Source organism: Etheostoma spectabile, chromosome 23 (genome assembly GCF_008692095.1).
Source record: "Etheostoma spectabile isolate EspeVRDwgs_2016 chromosome 23, UIUC_Espe_1.0, whole genome shotgun sequence".
NCBI classification, from domain to species: Eukaryota; Metazoa; Chordata; class Actinopteri; order Perciformes; family Percidae; genus Etheostoma; species Etheostoma spectabile.
The window spans coordinates 11,189,721-11,201,134 of record NC_045755.1 but is presented as its reverse complement, the minus strand read 5'-3'; the positions used below and the strand labels follow the sequence as shown (position 1 = coordinate 11,201,134).

The following is an 11,414-nucleotide window of genomic DNA, read 5'->3' as shown; positions in this document are numbered from 1 at the left end:
TGAGATACATTTCAATCAGGAGAGACTGGTTGCAGATATGCAACAGTTATACACAGCATGATAAAATGTACATTTATTAGGATAACAGCTGAACTGATTTAGGAGTGCATCAATTACCTCATGGAAGTGCACAGGGTAATATCACTAAAGCAAGTAAATAACCAATGTCAGTTTCCTAACATCTAGTTATTCTTAGTTCCGGGACTGCTTAGGGTTGGATGGCCATTAAAATTACCAATATAGAATATTTATGACTTTGGCTCTCATACATTGTACTTATGAAATATTTGTTTGGGTTGGGCATCGTTTGTATTTTAACGATTCTGATTCCAATTCCGAGTCTTCCTTTTAATTCCGGTTCTTATCGATTCTCGATTCCGATTCTTTGAGAGGTGGAGTTGAAATGGGTCAAATGCTTATTTCACAAATAAGAGGAACATTTTATTTTTGATTCAATGGTGGGTTGCAGTTTTACAGAGCTTTTCAATGTGAAATAAAGCCACACTAGAGTGCTGCTTACTGCGCTCCATGGCTGCAACACAACAAGCGCCTGGCTGCTTAGGTAAATCCAAACTTGCGCATATTAAATTGGGAAGCGATGATCAGATTGGAAACCAAAATCTTCTAAACGATTCCGATAAAGAAACAATTCTACTGGAATCATACTTTTTTTAAACGATTCCAAGTAGGAATTCGTCCTCGATGCCCAAGCCTAGTATTTGTGAGTATATTATTTATATACGTTGTCCTGCAAAGTCAGTTTCATGTCCACACAGGTGACTAGATATGAAAACACACTGTATCCTCTCTGTTTCAGCCTTCCACTCACTCTAAGCGAGCGGTTTGCACATCTAAAAATGGAGCTTTAAAAAAAAAAACAGAAAACAAAAAACGATTTGAGGCTGGCTTGTGTCAGACTATAATCTGCATGGAAGAACAAAGCTATTTCAAACTGATGCTTTATGCATGGAGAGACACAGTCAGGTCTCGAGTAGCAATAACGCAAAGAAGCCAACTTTCTGTCCCCTTCGACTCTCTAAGCTCTATGATTTAATATGATCCAATACAGAAGAAGAGGTGCAAAAGCAATCACTTATGGTTACTTGTGCTTTCATTCTAAGTAAGTTAACATTCAGTTATATGAAAGCGATGTACGTAGTTTATGTGCAGTTAAATATTTTGTATCGGTGTGTTACCTTGTTCTTTACTTTAGATTCATTGCAACTCTTTTGTTTTCTACATGCTTACATCAGACCATTACAAATGATGTCTTTAGCAGTCTGTAGTGTACAGGTGTGTATGCCCCCCCCCCTTGAGTGTGTAATCCCCTAATGTATGTTTGTGGTAGCCCAGGGGGATGGTTCAAATGAAGTGGTCTAGTGCTTGAGGGCATGTTCACATTGACTTGGCCCCTCTGGAGCGCTGTGCTTGTGTTTGAGACACAGAGAACAAACAGATCTCAGCAGTGTAAGACATGCTGATATAAATGTGCAGCTGCAGTTGTTATCATTTACATTAAGCATATTAAAGCTTCGGCTGTGTAAGTGAGTGTTTGTTTGGAAACAACCTGCTGTAAAAACCTGCAGATATAAATGGTTTAGGTCAGGTACACACGAGCACATTTATAGATTTACATACATTTACATTTATAGCTGTATAGTTGCTGTGTTGCAACCGATCAACTCTATCAGAGAGTAGCATATCATATAACAGGTGCTAGATAAGACTTATCGTAGGGATTTTGATTTGATTTTGGTGGAAATTTCCCACCTTGCTCTGTAACACTGACTGACAGGCTGGCAAGGCAACTTTATTTCTATAGAACCCCTTCCAGCAACGTGCAATTCAAAGTAGTTTACATAAAACATGAAAGACCAGTTTAAAAAGAGAAAATAAAAATAGGCTAAAATCGAATAAGATACAAACACAAGAAAAAAAGTTCCAGTGTAAGAAATATTATAATTATCTGAGTTGATAGGTTGTAGGGAAATGGTTAGGAGGGGAGAGGGAGGGGTTTTATGTGACTGAAATTTAGGGGGAAGTCACAAAAACGAGTAGCCTACCGTTGGGTACTGGAACCGAATTCAAGGTAACGGTACCTGGATGTGTGACTGCTAGTCGAAAATAAGGGAACACGCCAAATCTCTAAATGAGCCGCAGCTGAGCCGCAACTCATTTAACCGTGCTTATAGTTAGATAAAGTTGTGGGAAAAAAATACTAAGAACCAAGCAACGTTCTGAACATGCACTCCAAACGGGCACTGCACTAGTTAATCATAAATGAAGTTATATCGTTACATTTTCCCGTAAAACAGAATACAAACTGTGACATTGTTAGAGAATGATAAAGAAAAATAAAGGAGATTCTCAACTCTTAAATTCTCAACTTTAAACACATCTACTTCTTGCGTGTGAGTCAGTTCCTGCCTTGTCGCTAAGCAACTCCCAATGACAGCAAGTTGGCAGCTCCTAATTGCCTGCCAGTGTTAGTAGATAGTAGATTAAGCAAGCAACAACCAACATCATCTTATCTCTAATGCAGACCTGCTTTGAGTGAACTGTAGTTCTGTGCAGACAGTGATACATCTGCAGGATTGTTTGTCTTCTAAGAGGATTGAACGTAAACCTAAACTATTAGATCATGCCGCTACCGGGCGATTTATAAGATTTTTTAAAAAAAACGGAGAGCTCTCAGCTTTTTTGAAATCTCATAAATCACCCGGTGTCAATATGAATCTTACCGTTTAGTATCATGGGCTCATATTTTTTATCATTTGGGAAACTGCAGCACAGTATTATCTTATTACCTTAATATTTTAAAAATAATAATATATTTTAACTGTTCTATTGTCTGGATTTTTTTACTCTGTTTTGTTGTGTTTGTTTAGTTTTAATCAATTTGAGGTTAAACAAAATCATGGATACTAAAGTTTTTTCTTTCACCTATTTTCTTCCCGTTCTGGCTCTGTTTCTACCTATCTCATTTCTACCATAAAGTTCTGAGTGAAGCTCCAAAGACTTCAGGTGTGGTCTCATCCGGATTCAGTCATCTTCGTCTATTAAATCTTCTGTCTGCGGAGGCCAGTCCAGCGTTTCAAGCTGGACAGAGGAGAGACAAGTGGGGCCGAGGGCCAAGCCTTCGTGCTGCGACACAGAACTTCAAACCTCATTGAACATGCAACAGATAGCGCGCCTACAGATCCCATGAGTCCCAGGGAGAGAGCAGACATGCCCATCTCAGGTTCTCCAAGCACCGCACAGTGCCCCTCACACAATGAGGTGAGTATCCAACACACACACACACACACACACACACACACACACACACACACACACACACACACACACACATATGCCGTCATCGGGTTGGTCAGGGCCATGTGGCGTGGTATGGGTCGACTGGTTACACAGTAAAACTATCCCATTTAAACACACACCCTCACATGAATAATTGAATAGGTGTTGTTAGCACGAAAGTATAATATTCTGTACCTGATGCTGACAAGCAAAGTCTTTCGGTATAATATAAACATCTTTTGGAGTTTTTCCCAAATTAAAATCTGAATCAACACATCTTGACTGTTGCATGAATGGGAATGGATTTTGCTTTTACCCTTTTAGATTAGTATATTTGCAAAGTGGCCTGGGATACACATGTAGTACCAGTCTGCTACCTTTGTTTGTGTACATGACATGTTTTCCCTTTGAAGACCTAATATGTTTCCAAAGATCAAAAAGTAGATTGAACACAGATTTAGATTTAAAGTTGGTTCAGGAAGGTTTTGGGTCAACATGTGAGTCTTTGGCTGGGTGAATTATTTGTAGAGCCTTGAGTGTTGAGACAGGAATACAATTATGTGAAACATAGTGCTAGATGCACATTATCACACTTCCAGTTAACAATTAAATGTGAAGCAGAAATAATGATTGGTTCAGGAAGTTGATTTTTAATATCCATACAGTAAAAAGAGCACAAGTTATGTCATTAACAGAGTAGAAGACAAGCTCTGTCTACCAAAGATAAAAGTTAAAAACTAACACAAACTTTAAAGACATTCTACCACTATAAACGAGCACCATAACCAGAGCATTTGGGTGTTGAGTGCCTTGCTCAGGGGTACCTCAGAAATAGTTTCTGAAGGAGAATAGAGCATTTTGTGATCAGCTTCATAGGTTTTACAGATTCTTGGAACTTGATTTTGCACAGTGTGATCAAGCTTTTTAACCTCCACTTATTATCGACACACTCGCCACCTTCAAGGCTTTTCAAACTTGACGATGACTCATTCTGTGCTATAGTAATTAACAGTGCATTATGATGAGGGTTGGCTCAGCTTCGCCTGATGTTCGGTTTTAGTTCCACTCCAAGATTAAAGGGATGTGGATATTGAATGTGTGCACAGCCCCTGAAAATAAGTTTGTTATGTCTATATACAGAAGTCTTCCTGGCAGGAAAACAAACAAAATCTGTGTGATTAGCATCCCATGAAGGCAACCTATTGAACTGATCAAACAAATGTGCCAGCTGCCGGTCTGTTGTTCAGCGTGAAAGACTATCCGTACACAGCCATTGAGCTGAAACACAACAGTGTCCGCGTGTGTGTATTGTGTCTGCTCGTCTGTGTCCTTTTACCTGCTGTAACACAACACGGACACCTGAGAGGACACTATGGGCCCCTTGCCCCAAACAGGCTGTCTTAACACCCCACAGGCCGCCCTTTGAATCTTTTAGCAGGTAGGTGTTAGTGTGCGTCTAGAAATATTTGTGAGTGTGTGGTTGTGGTCAACATCCCGCATCCTGTTTGCCACCAGATTGGATGGGATGTCTCTTAGTGTCTTATTTTGACAGTTTGATCTTTGTTTTTTGTCTAAACATTTTTATTTTAAAAGCTACATGAGATTTTTTCTTTAAAAACACAACTATGAATCTTTCAATGTCTTATTTTTCAGACCTTTTTGTCTCGTCCCCATGACATTTATTTTTAAACAATAGTCACAACTGTCAACAATCTCATACCAAGATTTAATATGGGAATCTGGTGCCCAGAATTGTATTAGTCTGTTGCATTTAAAACGTGTTATAGTGATGCCTCTAAAACTATTCAGTTTATATCTGCATTGGAGATCTATAAATTCTTTCAATGACCGTAACGTTCAATCAAGAGTCTTTTTCCGATGTTTAATTCAATTTAGGTAATTGTGACTTGGAGGAATTTTAGACGGCGTGAGCTTTAGGCGAGTCCGTTTCAAGTTTGAAAGTTTTGAGTGGAGAACCGATCCTGCTGAGTTCTAAAGAAAGCCAAAGAACTCCGTAAAGTTGGATAATGTAATCTGGCTTTTTTGAAGAAGTCTTACCAGAGAGTGAGTAGACTACTATGTTGTTTACGCAGTACAGAGACAACAGATGCTTCTCTGTAAACACACACCTTAAACTATGAAACACACTCGGCACATACTGTACACTCAGCTGTGGAATTTTATTACACAGTACACACAGTGAACAAATACCAGTGAACAATGCTTGAGATTTGGACCTTTGATATCTCTAAACATCCTCTCTTTGTGCCAAAGTCTTTTTTTTTCTTCTTTTTTTTATTGCTTTCATTGATCAATGGCCAGCCTCAGATGGATCTCACATCCAGCTTTACTTCCTCTTATTGTACTCCTCATCAAAGTTATTCTAGCATTTATGTTATCACAATGCATTAAACCCTCTGACATTGTAGTGAGATTGCAGTGATTGTCATTGTTTTTGAGGAATAAACTGACATTAGAGTGGTATCAATCTTTTTATCTATGTCCAGGCAAGAAAGCAAATAATCATATTTCCCCAAAATGTTGACATAGTCATTAAAATATCTTAAAGAAATTAGTCATTTTAGTTAACAGATTTCCTTTCTCTAATCTATGGCTTAGTTCTTTGTATAGATATAATGAATTAAACCAATAAGAGATAGTTTAGAAGTAGTTTGACACCTTACACAAACAAGCTGACTTCAAAACTCCCTCAAAAAAGCAACTAAGATCACACGTTGCATTGCCTTTTAAAATCTCCCTGCACTGCAGGTGATACCTAGCCCCAGTTTGGCATCCATTTTCCTTTCCAATGACACAAGAAAAAAGAAAAAAACAACTTTGAAGTGGCTTAATAAAAATGAAGATGTATGATTTAAGCCCTCCAACTGTGAACAGTTTGAAAGTTAAAAATCAGTTATTTTGTTGCGAAGCTAATGCTGATCATGGGCAAGAACAGAAAGAACAGTTTGTATTGTGGCAGCTTGAGCACAGTGTCTGTTTTTTATGGTCGGTCATGCATGCTTGTTTTGTAACTGTTTTTGAAGGTCTTGGCGTCTTTTCCAAATTGGTCCCAAGAGGGCATTGTGCATGTGCAAGTCACATGTTGAATCTCTCTGCCTCTCGTGTGCAGGGGTTACGCTGTACAAGGGTGAGCTCTTCCCTCTTTGATCCTTTATAAGTCAAGACTCTGCTGTCATTGGTCCACAGAGTTTCAGCTGTATTCTTGTTGGCTGGAAACTGTTTCCTGGATCCCAGCCTCCACCAAACTGTCAGCATGTAAATTTGTTTATTGCTAAAGCTCCATGTTTCACTGAAGATTTTTTTGAAAAGTGAGAGAGAAATGTCTCTTCTCTCTCACTTCCTTCTCAAACTTGTTATCCACTAGTTGAATGTAGAGCTTAGCAAAAAGTAATTAGAGTCGAGGATTCCTCACCACACACATACTGGGTCAGGTGTGTGTGCATGTGAATAATAGTCATTAGTCAAACAAAAGTCATTAGCCAAGTCTACGTACAGAATGGTTAATGAGTCTGAGGGGAGCTGGATAAATGTTTTTTAAGTACTCTATATGTGTAAAACAGAGGGATAGAATGTCCTTCCGGGGCTTTTAAGAAAACCTGCCTCATTTCATCTTGAGCAGGCCGGTGTCTCAAGGGATTTCCCCGTTCCTCTCTTATTCTTGTGTGTGTACATCATCCAAGACTAGCTGCTTAGCTCATGCTTATGTGAAAAGTGTTGGAAGTCTATGTGCTATTGTTGTTGTTACTCTTGACTTTGTCATGCAAACACACTCGTCCTGTAAGACTTTCCAGGGTGCTTTTATCCATTGTGGTTTTTGAAATATAGTTGTTGTGTTGCTGTTGTCTTTAATACAACGCTAAATATTTACTGTACCTTTTTATTTTGTCTTAAGTTAAAACTTGTGTCCCAAATCTTTATACACCCTCCCTTTTTGTAGGTTTAAAAGCAAAGAAAACTAATCTGAATAATTGTCACAGTTTTGTTGCAGACCTAGTTATCAGTATTATTTCTCTGCATGTTTGCTTCCTATAATACAGCTGTGAATGCTAGATTTAAACCTGGCCTGGAGTATTAAAGTCACAACAGCCCTACACGTTCACAAGCCTCAAGCAGATATTGACAATGTAAAGATAGTAATATAATTTACCAATTTAGGTAGATTCCTCCAGTCTCCCCCTGAAGCCAAATACGTACTTTGATAATTGCTTTCCTTTTGACAGGTTAAATATGTCATCAAATCTGTTAAAAAAAATTCCGGATTCTTAAAGTTCCCCTCAGGCTTTTCCCAGGAATTCTCCTTCTAGAAAAAAAGGAACTGTGCTCTGCTGAAAGTACATCAACAACCTAGATGATGTCCCAACACATGTGACTGTGGCTCTGTCAGACCAGCAGTCAGCCACATTGCACTGACCCCCGGACTGTTAGTCACACTGTTCACTATGAGGTTATCCAGTGAGCCCTCCGAGCCAAGGATAGACTTTGACCACACATACACACTTTCACACAGAGCGAAATCGGACTGCTTAACCTCTGTGATGACTTGTTGAAGACTGGACAGCTAATGTTGAGTCACGTGTGGCAGACATACTGCATTCGTCCAACTAACGTGTGTCTGCAACGTGTTTTGGTGGTAGCCCACATTCTAAGAACCATAGCCTACTTCACTCCTACAGTCCTCGCTAAATATTCTCTCTACATTGGTATTACATCTGATTACAGCAAATTCAGCTGAGCAGTTGACAGCCAAACTCTCTGTATCACCTGCTGCTAAACCTTGAACATTGCGGCTTTCACAGTCTGAATTGAGTTTAGTGCAGCTGAACAGATGTTTCACTGGAGATAATAAGTTTCTTCTTCATTTTTTAGGCTGGCAGCTGGTCATTTTCAGTACATTTTCAGTACAAATGTCTGCAAACCAATTTACAGCTCAACCCTGTGTTCCATGTGGTACACAGGCAATTGTTGCTGTTGTTGTTGGTATATGCGCAACGACAGCACAAACATTCTTGAGATCAAGACTGGAAATCCTTCTTTGCAAGATTTTGTTTTTAATAAAGAGGTGAGCTTACCAGACTTCTGTAACTCAAGGTCATCTCTGCTTGAGGATAGTAACTGAAGGTTATGTACATTAGCTGCTACTAGCATATCTTAGTTGAATCTCTTACCAAATTGTTGGTGGTTGAGTTGTGTTGTGGGTAATTTAGGCACCAGGATTAGGACTTGTTTTTGTACAAGTGACAGCAGTGCCAGTTAGGTGTTTTTTCAGCACTATAAAATGTGCCTGTTTGGAAACAGGCTTTGCTTGAAATGTGGTATTGCTGCTTATAGACTTTGCCAGAACCAAATTGTATCCCAAAATGACTTACAGAAACCACTTAATATGCAGCTCCACTGTATAGCCTACTACTGACTTACAGTTTACTACATCAGAGGAAGATATTGCACTGCTACTTTTACCTGTCAGAGAATGTTGCAGATTCAGAATTTAATCACAAAATATCGCAAAAAAAATGTGGTGTTAGCAGGCATTAACCTCATGGACCTGGCAGTGCCCTACCCACCCAGCCCGTTGAGAGCTGATCAGCACCTATCTGCGTTAATCAACCAACAGAAACACAGCGAGCACAGAGACAGCCGGCTCCAGAGAGAGGCTGACAGTAATGTTATTAGTGTTTTAAATTAGCAGTAGCCTGCACTTAAACAACCAGACCCTGGGTGAGTCTTTGCCCGGTCATAGTCTGCTTTGCACAGCGCTATGGAGGAAGCTCCGAGATTATGTTTGGCCTCTGTTTAGAAGTGGTGAATTTACAGCTCACATCAACTAAATACGATATAGTGTCTGGCTTTTGTTTGATATTTAGTGTTGGCAAATGGCTTTTTTTTAAAGTTTTTTCTCATGGAAATGTTCTAAGTGAATTTGAGCTGGGCTTTTATTGTGAAGGGTAGACACGAAAAAGAGCCATTGTTATGGTAGCGCCTTTTTTTCAATGTATTGTAAACAAGTGTTCAGTTTTTCCTGTCAGCTATCAGCTCGTGCTGCAGGTGTGTGCGAGTGAAGAAAAGTTTATTGTTAATTTCAGCAATAATGTATCATTGGAAACAGCTAAAAGTAAACCGCAGTTAAAGCCGGTAAACCTCCCTCTCCTTATATATCACAATGTAGAAAGCTTTCTGGTAATTCAATTAATAAATAGTCTGTATGAAATAACAACAACAGTAAAGTTTTTTTTTTTTTTTAATACCCCATACTCCATGTTATAGCAATTGAAACAAAATAGAATATATATATATGATAGACATTTCAATATTGTTTCTGTATCTATATCATCATATTGCCTATCCCTACTTTCTGCTTTGGTTTACCACCAAGACAAGGTCATGTGATAACACTATCTTTAATAGTATTATGAGTATTATGTCTCATCTTCACATACACACATTCTTTTTTTTCTCACAAATGTGATTTAACAAAAACAAAACCAAGTGTGACTGTATAGCTGTCTGTAGTGGTTCAGTAAAAAGGTGGTGTCCAGTGATAAAATGGCTGATCATAAATCACTTCAGCGTACAGGTATGTAGGCTAAATGATTCCAACCCATTTCCACCTCTCTCTCTCCCTATCTATGTTGCCTTATTTTGTGTACTGTATGTGTTAACTAAAGCAGAGTGTGTATGACACACTGTCCTCTATTCCAATCTGCCCTGAAAGCATTTACTGTTACAGTGCAGTAGCTGTCGTCCTATTTCCCTGTATGTATTGGGTGAAATAGCAGTGGGTATGTTGTGTGTATGGTGTGTATCACCGTGCTTCACACATCATCGCTGCAGGTGTGATTGTGTGTGTATATTATTTAGTGATGGCATCTTGAGTACACCTAGAAGACACCCTGTTGTCCATCTATACACACACACACACACACACACACACACACACACACACACACCACACACCACACACGTTGTTTACACCCTTCATGAATAACCTTACAATCTACAGCAAGACTGGCAGCATCTGGATTTAAGCTTACACCTACATTACATGCATGCATGGGCACACATGAGAGGCTATTACTGACACACACAAAGACTGCAGAGCACATGTGACTACTGGCAGTCACCCAAATACCCTGTGTTCACATAGTACACTCTCTCTCTCTCTCTCTCTCTCTCTCTCTCTCTCTCTCTCTCTCTCTCTCTCTCTCTCTCACACACACACACACCACACACAATTGATGGCTCCTTTATCTCAGTTTTGAACCAGTGATTTATGAGAATGTGGTTTTACAGTTGCTCTCCTTCAGGTGTGATTGAAACTGGATGTGTGTGTGTGTGTGTATGTATGTGTTGTGTGTGTGTCCCTTTCTTACTATACACAGCTGCAGTCTGAGATTTATCCTCATGCAAGATTAAGCGCAGACAATACACTGGCACACATGCAGATGTCAGACTAACAAAGTCGGATTTAACAACCCTCAAAGTGTTGACTGTCTGCAGACTGTGTGAGACATGCAAATGTCCACATATGAGACATCATGGTCAACACACACACACACACACACACATGCACGCACGCACGCACGGATGCATACAAGCAGGGACCAAGCAGTTGGAGTGTATTTTGCCGCTGGGTTTTGAAAAATGGGTTAGTCATGCATTATATACAACAGAACTTCTCTCTCTCTCTTTGTGCTCTCGTTGTCTTGTCTGTCTCTGTTCACTGCTTAATTCTTTTTCTTTTTCTCACTCTTGTCTCTCTGTTTTGTTTGGTGAATATTGTGTGTCTGTGTTGGTGTTAAAGAAATATAATTTTGTGCTTACAATGCGTCCTTGTTGTCTGCCAGCACATTATCTGTTTTTTGCACCTGAGTCCACACACATCACTGTTTTTAGTGTATCTCTGTGTGACACACAACTCTGTGTGTGACCGTTGTTTGTGTCAGTTATGATAAATAACGTGTGTATTTATCACAAAGCACTAGCCATATTAATTATGTCCCCAGCTGTGACAGCTGTTCTGTTAGATTGAATTGTCACTGTCTGTCTAATCTTCCGTTTATACAAGGAAGATTGGTGAGTCATCTGTTCAATCAAAAATA

The 11,414-nt window shown here is 39.3% G+C and overlaps 1 protein-coding gene across 1 annotated transcript in view; it reads left to right on the top strand.

Annotated features, from left to right (window-relative positions):
• adipor2 (adiponectin receptor 2) overlaps window positions 1–11,414 on the top strand; it is a 29,856-nt gene that overhangs the window by 11,663 nt on the left and 6,779 nt on the right. The window contains exon 2 of the mRNA XM_032504815.1: window positions 2,998–3,279. Coding sequence (XP_032360706.1) covers window positions 3,205–3,279 — 75 coding nt within the window. The 5' untranslated portion in view covers window positions 2,998–3,204. The remainder of the gene's footprint in view (window positions 1–2,997; window positions 3,280–11,414) is intronic.